Source organism: Psittacula echo, assembly GCF_963264785.1.
Source record: "Psittacula echo genome assembly, chromosome: 6".
Lineage (NCBI taxonomy): Eukaryota > Metazoa > Chordata > Aves > Psittaciformes > Psittacidae > Psittacula > Psittacula echo.
The window spans coordinates 64,463,759-64,485,368 of record NC_137743.1 but is presented as its reverse complement, the minus strand read 5'-3'; the positions used below and the strand labels follow the sequence as shown (position 1 = coordinate 64,485,368).

General features: G+C 33.8%; 1 protein-coding gene across 3 annotated transcripts in view; it reads left to right on the top strand.

Annotated features, from left to right (window-relative positions):
- Positions 1-21,610, top strand: part of LOC308222547 (sodium channel protein type 2 subunit alpha) — a gene marked incomplete at both ends in the record, with an annotated part of 422,596 nt that overhangs the window by 25,813 nt on the left and 375,173 nt on the right. The window contains 8 exons of one of the 3 annotated variants that reach the window (XM_080620732.1): positions 195-433; positions 2,994-3,167; positions 3,763-4,119; positions 4,830-5,312; positions 6,739-6,856; positions 8,240-8,394; positions 11,080-11,253; positions 12,021-12,143. The exons of the other annotated variants lie outside the window; for them this stretch is intronic. Coding sequence (XP_080476858.1) covers positions 195-433; positions 2,994-3,167; positions 3,763-4,119; positions 4,830-5,312; positions 6,739-6,856; positions 8,240-8,394; positions 11,080-11,253; positions 12,021-12,143 — 1,823 coding nt within the window. The remainder of the gene's footprint in view (positions 1-194; positions 434-2,993; positions 3,168-3,762; positions 4,120-4,829; positions 5,313-6,738; positions 6,857-8,239; positions 8,395-11,079; positions 11,254-12,020; positions 12,144-21,610) is intronic. 3 annotated transcript variants of the gene reach the window in all.

Here is a 21,610-nt window from a genome sequence, read left to right as displayed (position 1 = left end):
GTGCTTAATTGATAAGCTGTGAACAAAATAAACACATTTGATAGCAATTTCTAAAGACTCTCTTCAAAAGCCCAGTAAAAAGGAAGTTAATCATCATCAGTAAAGACTGACAATTTGACTGGTATAATTTATGTAGGATTGACGAATGGCAGAGCAATCACATAGTTACCTGTGTGAACTTTCTTTTCCCACAGAACTTGAAGAATCAAGACAGAAATGCCCACCATGTTGGTATAAATTTGCAAATATTTTCTTGATCTGGGACTGCAGTCCACATTGGTTGAAAGTAAAACATATCGTCAACTTAGTTGTAATGGACCCATTTGTTGACCTGGCTATCACAATTTGCATTGTTTTAAATACACTCTTTATGGCAATGGAACATTATCCGATGACCGATGAATTCAATAATGTACTTTCAGTTGGAAATTTGGTAAGTCTGTTGGGGTTTTATATTCATGATTTGGAAGATAGTATTTTCAAAAGAACTGAAAGAAGGAGTTTTAACAGCTTTTTTTTTTTTTTTTCTTCACTCTTTAGAAAGTAGATTTATTGGACATTTATTGCCCTCAGGATAGGAACCATAGAATCATAGTATCAATTAGGTTGGAAAAGTCCTTTAAGATCATCAAGTCCAACCATTAACCCAGGATTGCCAAGTTTGCCACTAAACCATATCACTAAGGGCCTCATCTACATGTTTTTTGAACAGTTCCAGGGACAGTGATTCCACCAGTTCCCTGGCAAGCCTCTTCCAATGTCTGATCACCCTTCTGGTGAAAAAAAAACTTGCTATTATCCAATCTAAACCTATCAGAACATTTTTGGAAATTTCACTGTCAACCCTGGCTCATGTAACTTAGGATACCGCAAAAGCAATATATTGCAGTGTTCTACAAAGCCAAATTAAAAAGTTAAAAAATTACACCAATGCTACATTAAGTAAATGCCATCTTAAACAGAAGTTAATTTGTCTAACTAGTGGACCAGGAACTGCATTACTTCCATGAAAAAGACACTATGCAAATAAATGTCATGTTAGTTTTTAATCAATACAATACAAATCTTTAAGTTATTAATGTGTTTTTTATTGCCCTATTTCCTAAGCACAGGTTTAATAGTTAAAAGAACCATTTAAGAGACTTTCTAGAACTTTCCTCTGTAAAAGACTTTTATGTGGATTGTTTTCTTTATATACTCAATGTAAAACTATGAAGAATATCCTGCAGTGCTTTATTCTCTTCTATTTTTTATATTTTTTGTCATCAGATAATTAGTAATATAACTTTTCCTCATGTTGTCAACTATATTTTCTTCCTTCTAATTCAAAAAGATAAATTACTAAAAAATTCAAGAGTTAATTTTTTGTAACTCTGATGCTGTTGAACTGACAGCTTTGATCTCATGGAAGTATCTACAGCTGCAGTCCTACTTTGTCTCTTATTTTAAGAATTGATTTCTTATAATAGGATTTTTTTATAATCCTTGTTTTCTAATAAGGAAAAACATCTCTCAGATCATGCAAATAACTACAGGATTTAAAGGGAGCAATAATAGATAAATGTATAGCTGGTTTTCAAATACTTGAAATAGCTCCAAATATGAATTTCATAGTAAAATGTAAAAACTTATACCGTAGCATTTTATAGATTCATTTTCCAACCAAGAAAATGCCATATAAGTCTTGGTGTACATCTGACTACAAAGGCAGTGCAAGAGAACCTGGCTATAAGCATCATACTCTTCCAGTCTTAAGCTGGAGCGTAGCCTAAGACATAAACCCCTTCTGTAATATAGAGGCATTCGGGGTTTGTTTACATCAGTGGTTCCATTTTAAAGCTCCTTAAGAACGTCACTGCCCTGATCATTAGCAACCTAAGTCAGTGTTTCAAACTGTATTTATTCATTCCTACCTCTTTCTCTGTGGTTCCAATCCTGTAGCTTAAAAAATAGTAACCTTTTCCTCTCTAGTGTTTATACCTGGAATATATTTAAAGACAGTTTCATTATTACATTGGTTATATAGCATTGGCGTAACTAGGTAGAGGAAGTCAGACTCTTCTTGTCCATCTCCTGATTATCCCAGTTAGATTATTCTATTTGACTCTCCCATTTTCTGTTCAGCTTGCCTGAAAATGGGTTATCAAAATCAAAAAAGAAAGCATTTCTGCCAGACTAAGGCTCTGACAGGCTTTCAACAGTGGCTTTAGTACATTCCTATCCTACTAGAAATTCTCCTAAGACTTCTCTCAAAGCTACTCAGGGTCACTACCTTGGTGGCTCCTAAATATGATTCATATTTTATTCAGCATAGCATCCCATGATGGGAAACCATTACCAGCAATATCATGTTTAAAATGCATTCTTAAATGCTCTTTCCATCCTGAAATCAAAATGATTGAGCCAGTCAACTTCACTGAGCTTACTGGTAACACCCAGGTAGAAGTTCCTCAGTTTTCCTTCCATACATTGCTGTATCTCAGTTGATCCGCAGCTGGTATAAATAATTGTATCTCTGTTGAAATGAATGGGATCATGGCAGGTTATGCCAGCAAAGGAGGTGCCCCTCTGTGGTCTTCTTAGATTTGGCCTCATTCGTGATGCTGTATATTAGGATACCAAGAAAGATGCTCTACCATATAATTTCTTGGAAAGCATTCTGGTTTATGTTGTGAAAATCAAATTTGGGATATTGTTTGTACAGTACAAGAGAAAGTTCATATCCTAATAGAGTTAAAATTGGATTATAAATGTTATGAAGCAGAAATTTATGTAGTTTTTTTAGTACCAGATTTAGTTAATTGAAAAAAATACTTGGCTTGTATAGCACTTGGTAAGGGAAGGTGGGCATAATAAATCACTACAGTACACTTAACTATTTTAAAGTATCAGTTTTGGAAAAGATGTTGCAGATATGTAACTTGATTTCAAAGCAAGCAGCAGCTATATCTATCGTATTTCATAATGAATAACAAACTGCATTTTGGATTCAGGTCTTCACTGGAATCTTCACAGCAGAAATGTTTCTCAAGATAATTGCAATGGATCCTTACTATTATTTCCAAGAAGGCTGGAATATTTTTGACGGTTTTATTGTAACCCTTAGCTTGGTTGAGCTTGGTCTTGCAGATGTGGAAGGACTCTCAGTTCTTCGATCATTCAGATTGGTAAATATACATCAATGCACTGATTTTTCAATTAATTTTTTTTTCCCTTACATATTTGATTGATGTTTGCCATGATACTGAGCCTGATATCTCTTTCATTAGTGCAAGTTCTTATTACTTGTGGTATTTTGCTGTCTTCAATGAGAATTGATAGAGATCCAGATAAATAAATAGCAATAGGTGTGCTGGGACTATTTCCAATGTATTATATTTAATGCTTTAAACATCCTGCTGTGCAGAAACAGGCTCACTAGGTGTATTGTGCTCTGATTGACATTACGGGAATGGATCTGCTCTACAGATACCCGTAAAAAATGGCACAGGTGATTTTAACAGATAAACCCTAGATTTTAAAATCTGTCTAATATATCTGGTAGCTTTTTTTGCCTTCAGTAAAAACTATGCTTTGGTGATATCAAGCTCTAACTTCAAAGAATTTTGTTGACTGAACCTTAATGCTTTTAGACGAGAGGATACCCTCTGAACAGTAATAGTGAGGGCATATTTTGCAGCAATATCCTTCCACAAATTAGCTTCAAAACATCTTTGTGTCTTTCTTGCTCATTGTCCTAACAATATTTTTGTTTTCTTCCAGTTGAGAGTTTTCAAACTGGCAAAATCTTGGCCAACTCTGAATATGCTGATTAAGATTATTGGCAACTCAGTGGGGGCTCTGGGGAATCTGACCCTGGTGCTGGCCATCATTGTGTTCATTTTTGCTGTGGTTGGGATGCAGCTGTTTGGGAAAAGCTACAAGGAATGTGTCTGCAAGATCTCCAGTGACTGTGAACTTCCACGCTGGCACATGCAGGATTTTTTCCACTCTTTCTTGATTGTATTCCGAGTGCTGTGTGGAGAATGGATAGAAACAATGTGGGACTGTATGGAGGTTGCAGGCCAAGCCATGTGTCTTACGGTCTTCATGATGGTCATGGTGATTGGAAACCTTGTGGTATGTAATCAAAGCATTAGCAAAAAATTATTTGTCAGTAGAGTGGGCTCAGTCCTGAAGGGAACTAAGCAAGCTGGCTTTACTTCAACAAAGCAATTAAGCAGGCAGTTTCAAGCGATGCTAAAAGTTAAGCTTAAGAGCTATTTTGGATTGAGAACAAAGTATTCTGCAATATCAAAATCCTAAGAATGTTAGAGTGAGCACTTAGTTACATTCTTAATTTGTCATTTGGCTTTTTGTAAATATTTTGTGTTTCAAATACTGTTAGTTTATGGGCTCTTTATAAACCATTTGCTGTGGATTTTTTATTATTTATCCCATATAATTAGTCACCTAAATAATCTAATTTCTGCTGTGTAATAGGATAAATTAAATTTTTTAATCATGGTGAATAGTGAATCTGTTATCTCCATTTTTAGATTATAAGATTTGGCACCAAAATATTTATATACCATGGGTATTTAAAGAAACATTTACAGATATTTGACAGTTGTAAGAATATTTTTGAATAGTGAAGAGGATCTAAGCAAAATTTTAAAAGCTCAATTTTTTATGAAGAAGAGAAAAAAATTTTAGGATACTTTTCTTTGGTTATGTTGAATTATTGGGATTTCAGTCTTTGATGTCACTAATATCACAATTTTTAATAAAATAAATGTTCTTTGTTGGGATAAAGTCTAGAACATCCTTTTTTTTTTATCTTTCTGCAGGTACTGAACCTATTTTTGGCCTTACTCTTGAGCTCATTTAGTGCAGACAACCTTGCTGTGACAGATGATGACAATGAAATGAATAATCTCCAAATTGCTGTAGCGAGAATGCAGAAGGGCATAGATTATGTGAAAAGAAAAGCACGCGAATTCATCCAAAAAGCTTTTGTTAAAAAACAAAAAGCTTTAGATGAAATCAAACCACTTGAAGATTTGAACAATAAAAATAGCTGTATTTCTAACCACACAACTGTGGAACTAAGCAAGGACCATGACTATATTAAAGATGTGAATGGAACAACTAGTGGCATAGGCACAGGTAGCAGTGTGGAAAAGTACATAATTGACGAAAGTGATTACATGTCATTCATAAACAACCCAAGTCTCACTGTGACAGTGCCCATTGCTGTGGGTGAATCTGACTTTGAAAATCTAAACACAGAGGAATTTAGCAGTGAATCAGACCTGGAAGAAAGTAAAGAGGTATTGAGATATTTTGTGCATTTCTCTCTGATCTTTGAGTATTTTTCTTTTTTTTTTTTATCTCCCAGTGCTTGCAATTCTTGATCTTTTGTTATTTTAACACTTCTTTTGTACATAAATGAGTGTAGAAAGGAGGGTTTAATTCTTGATGAACAGAAGTGTGAGTAAGCATTTAAAATGAGTCTCCAAGAGGAGAGGCCAGGCAATGGGAAACAGAACTAACCCATAAGGACTGCTTTGTGGTCCCTATGGCAGTTGTAACAACTGATAGAGCAGGAGAGTGCCTTAGCTACAGTCTGATTCTGGAAAATTTTGTTTGCCTCCTGTAACATGAGTCCCATTAAGAGTGTCATTCATCTCTCTGCCACTCCTTTAGACACTGGAATTCTTTTAGATTTTAAAACTGTCAGCTCTGCTAGACCTAGATTCTCATAAAAAGAAGTCTGATCCATGGACTCTTCCATATATTCAAATTCACTTAGTTGTGAAAATATGTAGCCAAAGCAGGGTATAGATAGCCTTGCTGAGAGCTGTGTGTTGTTTAGAAAAAGTATATTAAGGCTATAAATCTTCCCTTATGTGACCTTTAGTCTGTGGCTCTTTTGACAAAATAATTTAACTTTATTTGATAACATAATTTGCAAACCAACTGTTCCCTCAGCAACTTAGTTTGTTGACATTTTACTCAAACAAGAAAATTACCTTTCCAGACACTTACCAAAATTAGTTTTCTGACTTCGGGAACGTCAACCTTAAACTAGTTAACTTCCATTCTGGTAGCAATTCAGTTGCTTTGTGGCATAGCTCATCTTCCCCTGCCTCTGTTGTATTGTTAACAGTACATAAGATACCTGATTTTAGGCTAGCTGGATTCTGTATTGCTGTCAGTTCAGTGTGCATAAGCCTTCTAGTGTTCTTGACAAAACCCTGAAGTGCAATCTTTAGATCCTCTCGAGAAAGGAAACCTGTACAAAACAGCCTCTCCCCATGGCAACCTATTTCAGAGATAGCGTTGTTCCCATTTCCCAAAAAATACCTGAAGCATTAATATTTCTTTCTCTGATAAATGTTAGCCAAAGTATATTAATATGGCTAGTTGTGGTCATAGATCTTTGCAGGCTTAGCATTATCATTAATATTTTTTGGTTTAAGAATATTTTTTAAAGCCTTATCTATCATTGAGACACCTTTTATTTAGTGGATCCATACAATTCAGAAGCAAACCCAAAGATCATACAAATTTCATATATGATTATCAGCAAATTACTTATGTTGAATTCAAAATTCAAAATTCAATTAAAAAATATGGCAGAATTATTTACTTATTCTGAAAACAACAAATATTTGCCCTAAAAATATTTATGGTGCAACTGTCATGCTTTCTTTTTTTTTTTCCTTTCTTTTTTATCTTCTGGTTTTTTAACAGAAGTTAAATTCATCTAGTTCTTCTGAAGGCAGCACAGTTGATATCGGACTTCCTGCAGAAGAGCAACCAGAAGCTGAACCTGAAGAAGCCCAGGAGCCAGAGGCCTGCTTCACAGAAGGTGTTTGGAACAAAAATGCTAATAATACTTATTAATGAAATATGGAATAATTATCTATTTAAAATAAATATTAATATTTATGTACTGAGTTATTCTTTTGTTACTGTTTAAACTATGATTAGCAGCAGTAGCACTTGTAGACCATAATTTACTACATAGATAATGGTACCACAATTATACTATATATCAGATAAATTAGTAAGAAAAGGTTTTATCAGAAATTTATCATTATTTTTTAAATAAGATAAATATATTAGTGAAAGATTTATTTTAGCATGAACTACTATACTTTCTGAGTTTAGTTACAATCTCTCTATATACCATTCTTCATAGTTATCTATCAAAGTGCTTTATAAAGCATACAGTACTGAAAAAGCTGCTGAGTGGCGAAGAAAAACTGCACCTGGATGGTCTTGTGCAAAATACTAAACGAACAACCTACAAATTGGCAAAAAGAGAAGGCAGAGACTTTGTGTGCTACCTGGAGCAAGAGTAGTCTCAACTGGTGGACTCATTCATCTTTAATGATGCCTTCTATTGGCCCTTTTACAAAAATACATTAAATATCGATCTGGTCATAAACTTAATTTACAAAGATATTTGCTTGTGAGAAACTTTATGGATGTATGCATGTGAAGGAGGTGGGGAAAGGAATGGGTATAAAAAAATGATGTAAGTATACAAATGGTATTTTTGATATCTGTAAGCAGAAGTTAGATTTAGCATTTGGAAAATAAATGTTACTGTCAAAAATCATGTCAGGACCTAATCATAAAAGTATAAATAAATTAAGTGCACAAATTAGAGAATTTGCTGGTACTGAAAAGCTCAGGACTTAGAGGCTTACATTTTTTTCATATAATAAATGCAACATTGTCTGAATTTAGTACCCCCTCCCAAAAGAAGGTACAATTTAGTAACACTTGCCCGTATCTTACAATATAAACCTAGTATACATTTGAATGAGTTTGTATATTTTTACTGATACTTGGTATTTTGCAATTTGGCTTTATGTTCCATGGATTTTTACCTTTTTGTGTGCTCTGTACTGAGCACTTAGTTCTTGATAAAAGAGAAACACTTTCTTCTCACTTTTTCATATAATTGTAAAATCCAATTTTCTTAGTGTTTTGAGATTTGGAGGGTTTTGGTTTGGTTTTGGGGGGTTTTGTTGGGGTTTTTTTTGGGGGGGGTGGGCATTTATTTTCTTTGGAGAAAAAGAAAGAGAGTCATCTATGTCAAAATCTATTGGGTTTTTACTAAATAGCACAGCTTCTGGAAAGGTAGCATCGTATCATTAACAGAATGCATGACCAAAATTAACGCAATCCAACAAAATCTATTTCTTTTTTTTCCTCCCTCAATATGCACACTGCTGTAAAGGCTGTGTACGAAGGTTCAAGTGCTGTCAAGTAAGTGTAGAAGAAGGGAGAGGAAAGCAGTGGTGGAACCTTAGAAAAACCTGCTTCAGGATTGTTGAACACAACTGGTTTGAGACCTTCATTGTGTTTATGATTCTCCTCAGTAGTGGAGCTCTGGTAAGTAAAACATGAACGGTCATAATGTTGTCAGTAAAGTTCTTAAAAGTTGTCTCATCAAACATTGTTTGAACTTATTTTTCTCCACCAGAAAGAACACAAAATTCCATGTCTTCGAGTGACAGAGCTGAATTTTAGTCAGGCTTTTGAAAGAATGGTAGAAAAAAAGTCTCTTCTCAGCAATATGTTGAATAAAGTATAGACATAATTGGTTACGGAGAGCTGAACTCAGTTGCTGAAAGTGATGGTGATACACCTGAAGCAGGGAAAGGGACAACATGTGAAGAAGAGAATATATTTAACTTTTTTAGTTTGCTCCCTAGTTACTGATTCAACTCAGGGGAAAGTACTGTCACTAATGAAAAAAGAAGTTTGGAAGTAACTGTAACGGCATAAACAGCTCACAATACCTTGCAAGAGCCAGAGCCGGCTTATAAATATTATGTGCTAGAACACTAAGGTTAAGACTGTGTTTATGATATTCTGTTCTAAGAATAGGAGTTTATTATTTATGCTTCCAATTCAGCTTCTACTGACTCATACTCATGTAGACTGAAGGTATATCTGTAAAAACATTAATTTGCTTGAAGTTTAACAAGTATGTGAGGGCAGAATAAAAAAAAAAAAAAAAGCCAACCATAGTATAAATCTATATTCATAAAAGAAAAAAAAAATCAATCTATCAACAATTTATTTTTTCACAAATGCAAATAATGATAAAGAATAAGGAAATTGGAGATGAACTGTAAAATAAATGTGAGCCTGGATACATACCAAGCTGAAGTTTCTTAAGCAGACTACTTGTCCTAAGATAATGTAAAGTATATCTAGCATCTAGCAATTACCCTTTGGTAAATTACTCAAGTTCCTGCATCATGAAAAAATTGTGTTGCAAAATTCTATTCCAAACTCTTTAGACCATTCCCAACACTTTAAAGCACCTTAGTGGTTAGCAGTTCATGATTTTATACATCATTAGTTTTGGTTAAATATTTAAGAATCATTCTGCTTTTGTTTGTTCTAACATCAACACAATCATCAAATAAGCAACTTTTACTCAAAGCCATGTGACACCTTCTGTGGGATCTAAATCCCTTGAAATAACGAAAGACTCATATCCACACTATTGAATTTTGATTAATGCTACAAAGTGGAGAAAACCTTTAGTGACAAGAGTTTAAATGAGAGAAAATTACTGGCAACAGATCTGATATAGGTGAATTTCCATCGTTGTACTTAAAAGAATGTTGAGATGAGATCCCGAGGTGTTCACATCTCATGCTTGTGAACCTAAGGTGTGTGTCGTCCACAGAATATTTATTTTGTGAAAACGTTGCAGAGACCAGGGATTAATTAGCCCAAGCCTCTGGAGATGTGAGACCCTGCTCTGCCTTCATTCTTTTTTGTGGTAGTGAAAAGGTCTGTTTGGACCTGCAAGTATTATATCCGAGTGTTAACCCCAAGGCTAAACTCCAGACAATTCTCACTGTCCTTACAGCCAGGAAATCTGGCAGACACAGGGGCATTGCAGGCTGCCGGCAAACCCTTGCCCTAGGGGCATTCAGGGAGGGGGCAGACACGTGTAGCTGCCAGGAGTACTGCTAGCTTAGCTTCTGTGTGCGCTCTTCTCAGTTTTGTGAGCTAAAGTTGTTGGTGATTACTAGGAGTGTCAAGTACTATAGTGCCTGAACTAAGTATCCAAAATTACTGATACACCAATGTTAATTTGATGACTGATAGACAAGCACTAATTATTTGAACTGACAGATGTAAAGTGATTCAAAAGCAGGCTGGGTAAAAACAAATGTTAGGAACAACATATATACAAATCTGCAAGAAAGCAGACCATTCCAGTTCTTTCAACCCTATAAAATCTGTCATTCTTCATAAGAAATAATAGCATAATTAAAATTTACAAGAAATTAAAGGAAAAACTTCTTGGAGGACAGGAAGAATCTCTGAAACTCAGAAGCTATATGTTTTTTCAAATGTACAAAATTGAAATCACACAAAAAGGGTAAATAACATTGAAAGGGGCTCAGAAATTTTATGTATCTCATTAAATGTGGATAATACAGTGAAGCGAGTATTTGAGTTAGATAGATAAATATTTTTTAAAGAAAGAAAGTACTCTTTTATGATTTATATATTAAAATTTCCAAAAAGCAGCAGGACTTAAAAAATGAATAGTCAATTGTATTTACATTTACATTGTCCTGAAAATTTTAAAGCTATGGCCCTGGATTTTTAAATGAGATTTACCTATATACAAACCATATGATCTCTGCAGAATTCAATTTAGGCACACCGCTCTGCAGAATCAGTGCTGTTTGTAAGTACTGAAAATGATCTTGAGAAAAATAATTCATAATCAGCAATAATTAAATAAATAAAAATCTCTGATCAGGGTAGTGGTTGCTCTGCAATATCTGCTTCTTCCTCCTGCAAGCTGGAAAACATAGTTCTGTCAGGGAAAAAGAAGTATATACTGAGTTAACAGAAAAAAAACCCATCAGATAAAAGTGACACTCACACTTTTTCTTGAAGAAAGAATGATTCTTTTTTTTGGTTGGTTGGTTGGTCTGGGTTTTTTCGTTTTTTTTTTTTTTTTTTTTTTTTTGCAACCTGAAGTATGTGCAGTAGAAAAAGGGAATAACAAATATGTTTGAATATTTTTATTTACAGGCTTTTGAAGACATATATATTGAACAGCGTAAAACTATCAAGACCATGCTGGAATATGCTGACAAGGTGTTTACTTACATCTTCATTCTGGAGATGCTGCTGAAGTGGGTGGCCTATGGCTATCAAACATACTTTACTAATGCCTGGTGCTGGCTGGACTTCCTGATTGTCGATGTATGTAGTATATTTCCTAGATGTGACTTTTGTATTTTTTTAATCTGATTTTTTTTTTAATTACTTGCTGTACAACCATAGCGTCTATGCAAATGTAGAGAATATGGTATTTGCACTAAAGTAATGTGGGGACATAATAAAGACCTGTGGAGTTCTGCCACCTATGTAACTGTTCTTGTAAAGTCTTTAAGAAACAGCATAACCAAGGTTAATGTCAGCCTGTAGAGCATATAAACTCAGCAGTCAGGTAAAAACATTAGGGTAACTTAATATAGACAAATTAGTCCTTTCTACCAATTTCCAAAGGAGCAATGATGCTCAGCGACCCATCTGTTAATTCAGAACAGGCCTCAACCATTTCCATTTCAGTTGTGGGCAATCAAATGCTCATTACCAGCTATAATTACTGATCCCAACATCATTGTAAAACAAAGAAAAAGTGACAGCAATACCTAAATTAGTAAAAAGGAGAGATTAATGTAATTTGCTTTCTGTGTTTTTAAATGCCCTCAAATCACTAGCAAAATAAAAAAATCAGAAGTATTAATTTTTACAGATATTGTTACCTTATGACATTTTTGTTTGCTTGTTTATCTTCCTGCTCTTCTTTCATATTACTTTCTTTTTTTTTTTTATTTAAAAGACTTCCTATTCCTGAAGAAAGTGGTCCAAAATTAGATTCTTCTAAAGAAGTTTATATCTCACATCTATGGTATGTAAAGTAGTATGTACAGTATAATAATTTTTACTTTCCTGTTTTCATATAGGTCTCTTTGGTTAGCTTAACAGCAAATGCATTGGGTTACTCTGAACTTGGTGCCATTAAGTCCCTTAGGACACTAAGAGCTTTGAGACCTCTAAGAGCTTTGTCACGATTTGAAGGCATGAGGGTAAGACAACATGAAAGAATCTGAAACTATGCATGCATAGAAAGAATACATGCATGCAGAATAAGGAATGAAAAGTCCATGCAGAAAGGCTGCACTATCTTTTTATCTATTGCATATCTTTTACTAACAGATAAGCAAAAAGCTTCATCAATTCACATAAATCCATATGCAGTATCACATAGAAGTTATATTCATTAAGGTTACTTTACTTTCTAGCCAATCTCAGGAGTGTTCTAGCCAATCTCAGGCACTGAAATTACCACCTATGAACTCTCTTAACAGACTCTTAACAATGAATAAAATGTGACAAGATTTTAGTAATATTTTACTGATAAACATATCACAGTATTGATACAGGAATCTAATCTAGCATTAGTTAATAAAGATATTTTCTGTTACCAGTGGAAATCCTTCATTTTTCTTTGCATTTGAGAACCACCTTGGGTCAAACCCAGCTGAATTTTACCAGATGGTACCAGAGATACTTTCATACTTCTTAGTGGTTTAAATCTATTTCTGAGTTTGGCTGACTTTAAAAACAGATTAAGTTACTTGATTTCTCTATTAAATTCTTCATTTTGTAAGGTATATGCTTTTCTTATTTGAACAGATCTCCATTTAATATTCAATACAATGTATATAAGGTTATTCTTACTTATTCTGAGTAACTTAGTGGCCCTGCTTATTATTCATTTCACTCAAGAAAGCATTTTAACTTATTTTTTCATTTGTTTATACCTTCTGTTCCTTAAAGCCACTGAATACAAACTAACTCTATATGCATGTTATTAAAATATGTTTCAAGAGAATGCTTTTTTGCTACTTCATGGAAATATAAGAGGAAACAATGTGCTGATGAATTTCAAATCAATTATATACCAGTGGAATAGCCTGGAATATATCATCTCAACAATATTTAGATACAAATCTAAGCTTAATCAAGTGAAATTGAGGCCTTAAATAGTATTCATCAAGCTATATATCTCTACTTCAGAATGCATCAGAAAAAATATTGCTAATTATTATTAGATATTAATAAAATTATTACTAGATAATAAATTTCAATTTCATATGCAAATTGACTTTTAATAGCTTTCTCATAATTTGAAATTCATGAATTGATATTCAGCAGGGTAAGAGCTGGTCAAGTACTACAGTATGTACAAATTTTCATTTAATTTTGGAATGATTACTTGATTTAGCCACTTTTTCTTTATACTTACTGTTCACGAACATTCAGGTAAATGTGATTCTCTGAAAAGGAATGTCAGGAAATTGCTGTCAGCTTTCCTTTTTTAATAATGTTCTGCTCAGTTGCAGGAGGGCTCTCAGACCAGGCTGGAGTCCCAGACACAGGGACAAGAAACGCTTTTTAGATGACACTGAGAAAAAAAAAATAAAAATATATATATATATATAATTTACAGAAAGATAATGTCAAAATTGACTGCCAAATGTTTTCTTCCATTTTTCTGTATCCTTACACGATTGCCTTAGTAAATTTTCCACTTAAAAGATTTAGAATATTTATGCTCAAAGAAAAGTACCTGTAGTTTAAAATCTATTTACTGCTTTCCTTTATTTCTTACTGAATAACTATGAAATTATGCCAGAAGCCCAATCATATGATAGAAACTCAGATATACAACATGAATAATTCATAAGCAACTTACTGTATAGGAATCACAGACAAGCCTGGAAAAGAAAAAACGATTTCAGCTCTGTTCTCCAATATTAATGTTAATCAATGAAGTGCTTAATTCCAGTCACTTAGAAAATTTGACTGGCCAACTGTGTAGGACTTATCTTTACTATTAGTTACATGCACTTATGAAAAAGTGTTTTTCCAAAGCACTTGGCAATTATTCACAACAGCTCATTGCCAGATAGTAACATTACTTTATGAATGACTCACAAACAGTAAAAAGATTCAAATAATAAATAATTGACCAGCTCATGATAAGATTATAGTCAAATTACAGTCTTCTCAGAAACTGAGTTCATTTCATACAAATCCATAAAGTCAGATTCTTTTACCTGCCAGTAAAAAGTAAAAATAAATCAACCCTCTTTTCTATCTTATATTGCCTATACCTACGCTGAGCTGTGACAAAACAAGCTGAGTTTTTATTCAGCATGTATTTATCATTTTAATGTTTACTCCCATGTTAAAATTTTGCCTTGAAAATATAAGAGGTCCTATGCATTTTGTAAAACAATCTGCTAAATTCTCAGCTACCTTAAATCAACCTTTTTCTTAAATAACTTTAGCATTCTGGTGAAATGAAAGAGTACAGCATATTACATAGTAAATACTGATAACTATTCTGTTATCCCTAAATATGAAACATACTTCACTTTTTAAGTTATATTCTTGCAAGTCTAGAGTTTTACTCTGTAGTTACAACTGTTTCATAAATGGGATAAATTCTCTTTCAAAAATGAATATAAGATATATAAATCACTTGCACCAACATAGGGTACAAATGATCCATAGTTTATGCATGCTTTGAGCACAGAAGTTAATTTTGACATATTAAAAGTATTTAAAATATCTGCTAATAAACTGAATTCTGAGAAATTTTAATACTTTCTATAGTGAACCTCAAAAACAACTCCACTCAGATACTGGAAGGAAAGTAAAGAATTGCTTTAATTTTATTTAGATTTCTGTCTTAGGGTTTATCTTCTTATCTCCATTACTGTACATTCTAAGCAGAGGCATCTGCAATCTGAGATTTGAATATACCCATTGCTTTTTGTTTAGCTTTTTAGTACTTGCAATATAATGCTTTTGCGCTAGTTCTGAATTGGTATGCTACCTGTAAATGTAGAATACTAAGTATACAGTGCTTTGCTGAGTTAGAGAATTAAGTGACAATAAAGCATGCATTTGTGTCTAATTCCACAAATAAAGCATGTCATGCTGTGCTTGATTTATTTATTAGAGAAATAGTAGAAGGCAGCAAACAATCTGAAATATACACTTGCACTTTCAGTTTTGCATGCCTTATGCATATTTCTGGCTGATGGCTTTAAACATTTACTGTATTTCAAATTTCCAGTCCAATTTCATGACTTGTAAAACTAAATTAGAGTATTCGATGTCCTCTAAAATTCAAAGGCTATTCCTCAGATTCCTTTACCAGGAAAGCAATAATGAGTATTCCAAACTTCATTAGTAGGAAATATTCATATGATTGAATTATAAAACATAACATCAAGTGTCTGTCATTACAGATTCACAACTAATAACAGGCTATATATTTCTATTTCATATAGGATAACCTTTCTTCAGCTTGGATGGGGTGGACCACTAGTTCCTCCCCTTATCTGTATTATGGGTACAGTATTTCCCCCTTTTCTACCCTTAATGATTGCAGTGTGACTAATCACTACATACTAATCACTACATTGTCTATTTAGTGTCAGAAGGAGAGACAATCTCATCTGAGAATCCCAGTAGCAGCAAAACTAGTTTATATATATTCACCCTGTACTCACTTCTTAATTGCTTTAAATATTTGGAAGTTATGCTTTGATGTTACAGAAATAACATGAAAACATTACTCAGCTATTTTTAGATGCTTTTTTAACTGAGATTAAAAAATGGTTGTTTTAAAATTTGAATCTGCCTTTTACATTGTTTTGGAAAGAGCTGTGCTTTACTCTGTTACTTAGTTTGTAGCTACATACATTCAGAAATATCCCATAGAAAGTTTTGAACATTACTTGTAATACGTTAAGCATACACCAAAATGCTATGATCTGAATAGTCACAACTACAGATATTTATATAATTCCAATATAAACTTTTGCATAATTTTTTACCCCTATATATTACATTAAATAAATCACTCCAAGTGTATATAGATAGCACAAGATATTGTGTAAGAAATATTATCTTTTCTTGGAATCTGAATTCAGTCTTCTTTGGCCTGTGTTGGAAGCTAGTTGTTATGTCTCCTGAAAAACAACTAAAAAATTTACAAGCTTTTGTAAATGTAAGAATATGTAAGAAGACTTTCCGTACAGATGTTCATAAATAATACAGGAAATATTTTAGTATTTTGAGATTTTTCTTAGACTGTAATTCTATAATTAGAAAAGAACTTTTGAAGGAATTTCTTACATAATCGAAACTGATGCTTTTTGTTCTGATCTGTTTTCTTGAAGAAAATCCTTACTTTAGATCAAAATTTGATGAAATTTGAATGAGATACATACTATATTTTATATTGTAATTAAAATTGTTAAAGAATACATAAAGGTCAATAACATCTCATTTGTGCAACAGGAAGGACAACAAAAATTTTTTTTTCACTGCATCTGGTGAAAGTCAAAGATATTGTTCCACATTAACCAATTATTCTCCTTTCATGTTCGTTTGCATTTACTATATTTACCAGGTCTTCTCAAACAAATGCAGCCATCTGATCTATTGCTTGGCAGATAATTATTGTATTTCATCATAAAGTATGTTAAATAATGTCTTTTTTTCTATGTTGTCTTCAAAAATATTTTGTCGTATACCTGCTTTCTGATGAGAAACAGAATGAAAGGAGCCCTGGTAACTCCAGTATTTTGTTAATTCAACAGTGTAGCTTACTTTTAATAGGCTGTTACGTGAATAAGAAATGCTTTTGTTCCTACTTTGACAAAGTTAATTTTTTTAAAAGGTAGGACAGAAGTGCAAAATCATTGAGGTTTCAAGGGACTTCCTGAGACCATCTAGTTGAACCTCCTTAACAGTTCTATCCTTCAAAGATGCAAACTCCTACCCAATAACATGAAATTTTTCCAGCACAAAGTGTTATACAGATAGTTCTTGTGTTAAGTGAGAAAGTAGTTTGCTTTCTTTGGAGTTAAAATTCACTAACAAAAGCATTCTTCAGTCCGCTGCACTTACACAGTAGCAATTAAGGAAAAGTAGGAAAGACTGCAATTGGCTTGTTAAGGGAGTGATTTTCTTTTCCTCTGAGATCTTTCATCTCTTGCTTCAACTTTATTTGTTCATTACTGTTAAGAGTAAGATTCAGTTGTACCTCTTTCTCAGACATCTCCGATTCTTTCCATCTGCCTGTCTGTTCTTTGCATACGCTTACTTAAATCCAAATTTTTCTTTACACTTGCCACTTTAAATGATAGTTTTCTAATAATCTTCACCTTGAATTTCCAATACAGTCTTCATTTTACTCAAAAATATTGTAAAAAATCTTGTCATAAATAGGCACATTTTTTCGTTTGTTTCACACAAGGTGCTTCCCATGCCAATTCTAACACTGACAAAATTCATTCATTTCTTTTATGAGACAAACTTTTGTGCTTTTTTTCTTGATTTAAATAATATTCTCGTCTCACTATCATAATCTACTTTTACGTACTTTTACTATTATGTAGTGATCCTGAATTAAGAGTAAGCATTAGTTTGCTAGAAGAAGACTGCAGATGTATTTTTTCCCTTGCTTCTATAATTTATAAATATTTTTCTAAATTTTACTTAATTCTGGGCTTACATAATTGTAGGTCATGTAGTTAAAAGTATATGTCATTAAGGCAAACTGTGTAGCAAAGGTGTTCTTTCACTATGCGCTTCCTAAAGGCAATTTCCACAAGATGCCACTAATTTTAGTTGGAGGATAGAAAACAAAGCCAGGAATCTTCTCAGATGTGCAAAGTCATAATGAGAAGCAATGGACACAAGCTGGGTTACGGGAAATTCTTATTTGTTATAAGAAGGTTTAGGGAAGTTTGTGTTGTTTCTTTGGTTTTTTTGGGGGGTTATTTGATTCTGATTTGAGGTTTGGGTTTTTTTGTTGGGTTGTGGTGTTTTTCTACAGTGAGGTAAATACTGGAATAGTAGAACATAATTAGTGGATTACAGCTCACAACATTCATAGAAATATGGTATACCACCCTTTGTGGAACAAAGTTCTGAAAATTTTTCATAGGAAGCCCATCAAGATAAAATAGAAGTAAATAATTTAAAATTAAAAGGTTTGAATAACTTGAGTGATTGTACACTTTTAGATTCACCATAGTTCCTCCCTAGAACCATTATTTGGATCATGTCAAGTAGGTTGCACTTTCTGTCACAGAAATATTTAATTCTCATCCTCTCCTGTCTCTAAAGCCAGTTCATAGCTCATCATCAAGCATATGCAGCATGCTGCTTCCCAGTGTACCCATTCCAAGCTACAGAAAGAGAAAATATGTAGTTTTGAGGTGTCTTGTTAGCAAGTAAAAAAATCATCTCAATCTCTCTCTCTTCTTACTCCTCCTTTCTCCATTCCCCACTCTGTTCTCATCATGTGATAAATTCTCTTTATTATCTTTGAATAAAAGTTCCCACCTACATTACTGCTGTGGCAATGTACATATACTTTATCCCTTCAACATAAAGAACTTTCAATCCTTATGTATCCGTAAGTGGCATCCCTCTTCCACCAAACTCCATGGAAACATTCAGATGAGAAAGAGTATCTTGTGTGGGAATATTTTTCCTGTACTGCATCATCCTGGGCACCTCTAAACCTCACATAAAGCAACTGTGGCAAAGATCACAAAGCCTCCACTGAGGATAAGTCTTAATCCTCTGCACTGGGCAGTGTTCGAATTCTGTTTGCTGGCCCACAGGTCATTTCCAACTGACATAGCTTCTCCAAATTTAAGCTCCATACCCCTTTCATCTGATCCCACTGGCTTTTTGCTGTGTTAAACTTGTAGAACTGGCTTTTCTAACTTCAGAGGAAGGCATTTTTCATCATCTGTTTTGTAGTGCCCCAGAGAACAGCTAGCCATTACTACAGCATTTTTGTTATTATTTGGTCAGAACAAAGGGACTATCCCAACCACTTTTGTTGCACTGAACTCCTGCCACCTTGGGAAATTATAAAACAGTATAAATTCAGATGAGGTGCCAGTCCCTTCAACTTTATAACTTGTTAAAAACATTTTAGGATGAAAAGGCATTATAGAATGTTTGATTTTTAGATGGTAGAGGTCGGGTTTTAAAAGGGAAAAATATGTTTATACTTATGTATAAACCATCATATTTGGAGTAAAATATCAGCAGAAATCTTTACTTGATTTTAACAGCTAGAATTCAGTGTTTCACAAGTTCAAACCCATCTCCTACACAGTTAAAAAACCTCTGCTTGTGAGAAAGAATTAGGCCTCTTTTATTACAGATTGTTTACACTTCTGTGTATATGAAATACTGCTTTCTTCTAGAAAAGACATGATTTCACACAATGATTTTTTTTTTTCCACTAGATATCAACTGAGATGTATAATAGTCTAGGGCACGTTTGTCTTTGTAGGTGTCAGGTGTTGCTTTTCACTTGCACTTAATGCAGTTCCACCTACCTGAAGATATAAGAAGGTGAACATGCAGAATCAGCTTGGGCTTTTGCAGCTTGATCACCAGAGTCAGCCTGACCAACAGCATCCCAGCTTTGAGGAAATGCATAGGTAATTTAAACAAAGAAGCAAGCAACTCTGCAAACATCTTTTTCCAGTTATTGGCACTATCTTCTGTATCAAGGAATAATGGGAAATAGGACCAACAGAACAGACCTTTTTTAAAATAAAAAATACGTTTAGAATCACACACATCCGATTTAGATTTGAAGAACAAGAAGTGAGAGCTGTAGCTGCCATCATTTTTTTACCCACTACAGACTCTTTTCTACAAGATGAGATTGACAAATTTTATTTGCTAAATTTTTAACTAAATTTTAATTAAGAAATGCTAATTGATCTCTTTTCTGCATTGAGTTCACTTTTCAACTGGTTCTCACTTTTTTCTGCCCATTTGCTGTAACTTATGTGTGTAGGTGTCATGTGTGTATGTATGGGTGCTATCTTGGATATATATTATGCAAGCTAATGTCCTGTCCTGGTTATTCTGATATACCTCAGCTATTCCCAAACCAAACAACAAAAAAGTAAGTGGGATAAAAAACACTGATTAAACAATTACCTCCAACGGTATATACAGAAGAAATTAAAGACTTCTTCCTAAGGTGGACTTTACAGTCAGCCGAGCATCTGACCAGCATGTGAAAATGCAGTTTTATGTTTTAAATATGATAAGGCAAAGACTCAGCACTGGTAGAGGAAAAAAAAAAAAAAAACAAACCAACAAACCCCCAAAAAACCAGAAACAAAACAGAAACAAAAACAATTTCTAAAAGTTTTAATTTTCTTTTCTTCTTTTCTTAAAAAACCTTCCAGGGGGACTGGATAGCTCAAGGGGTTGGTAATAGGATACAGAGCCTTTCATCTCTAGGTCACCAGTTCGCATCCAGGCCAGGTCAGTAGTGACCAAAAACTTGTTACCATTTGATGGATTTTCAGTGACCTATATGAAATAAGTTGTTGGAACCACTGTTGGAACAGTTGCTGGAAGCTGTTCACTTTTTATTCAATAAAATGTGGCTGACCTATTGGCAGTCTCATTAGGGAGGCTGCATTACCTGATCATCTAAAGATGCAAGATACACTGATGGCATTTTGTAGAAAACTTTCTTTCTAAGACTATTATCAATTCATAATTGTTGTAACAATTACTGTAGCTGTTAGTATTCTGCTGCCTGTTCTGGATCTGTGCTGTAGCCCAGTGGATCTCAGGGTTGTTAAAAAGGTAACTGCTACAGGCACTTAATTCATACAAAACCATTCTTCCTGTAAGCATAGGTAACTTTAATGTATTTAAGTTGCAGGACTAAATCCCTATCTTTCTTTCTTGACATCTCTATTTTCAGGTTTCTCACCAAGATTTAAAAAAGGAATTCCATCAGTGTAACACATCCAGAACATGCTTATAGGTGAAGAAAAAAATAGGAAAACATAAGACAAGCTCTAGCTGGCCTAGAATTTCAAAGCTGCAATAACATAATACACTGTCATAGATCAGGTCAGACTTTGAATAAATTCCAGAATCATTGCATTCCTAATTTGATGTTGTTCTCAGTTCTATCAAGCTAAGTAGCAATAGATTTCTTCTCCCAACAGGATAGTGAAAAAAAAACATTTCCCTCACTCCTTTTGAAAATGGCTTCTTATGTTCAGAATATTACTGGGACCTTGTTAGTCTTTTTAAATACCTCTTAAAATGGCTAGCTTATGCATACATCACCTAGACACTTCACATTTTCTATAAGAGAAATCTCAAGAAGCAAGCATGCTTCCTATAAAGTTATCATCAAAACCAGAAGCTGCCAAGAAAGGCTAAATTCTAAAAAAATCATAGTTTTATAAAAATTAACAGTAATTCTCAGTTACAGAAAGGTCTCATTTCTACTCTCTGGCAATGAAGGAGGCCCTTAAAATGAGAAGAAAATATGCCTGAAAATAACATTTCTACCCAAGATCTCTAAACAGGTCCCAGTTCCTGGCCATAACATTTGGGAGGAGGTTTGCTGAGTGACGCGTAACACAACCACAATACTCTGCTTCCAAAG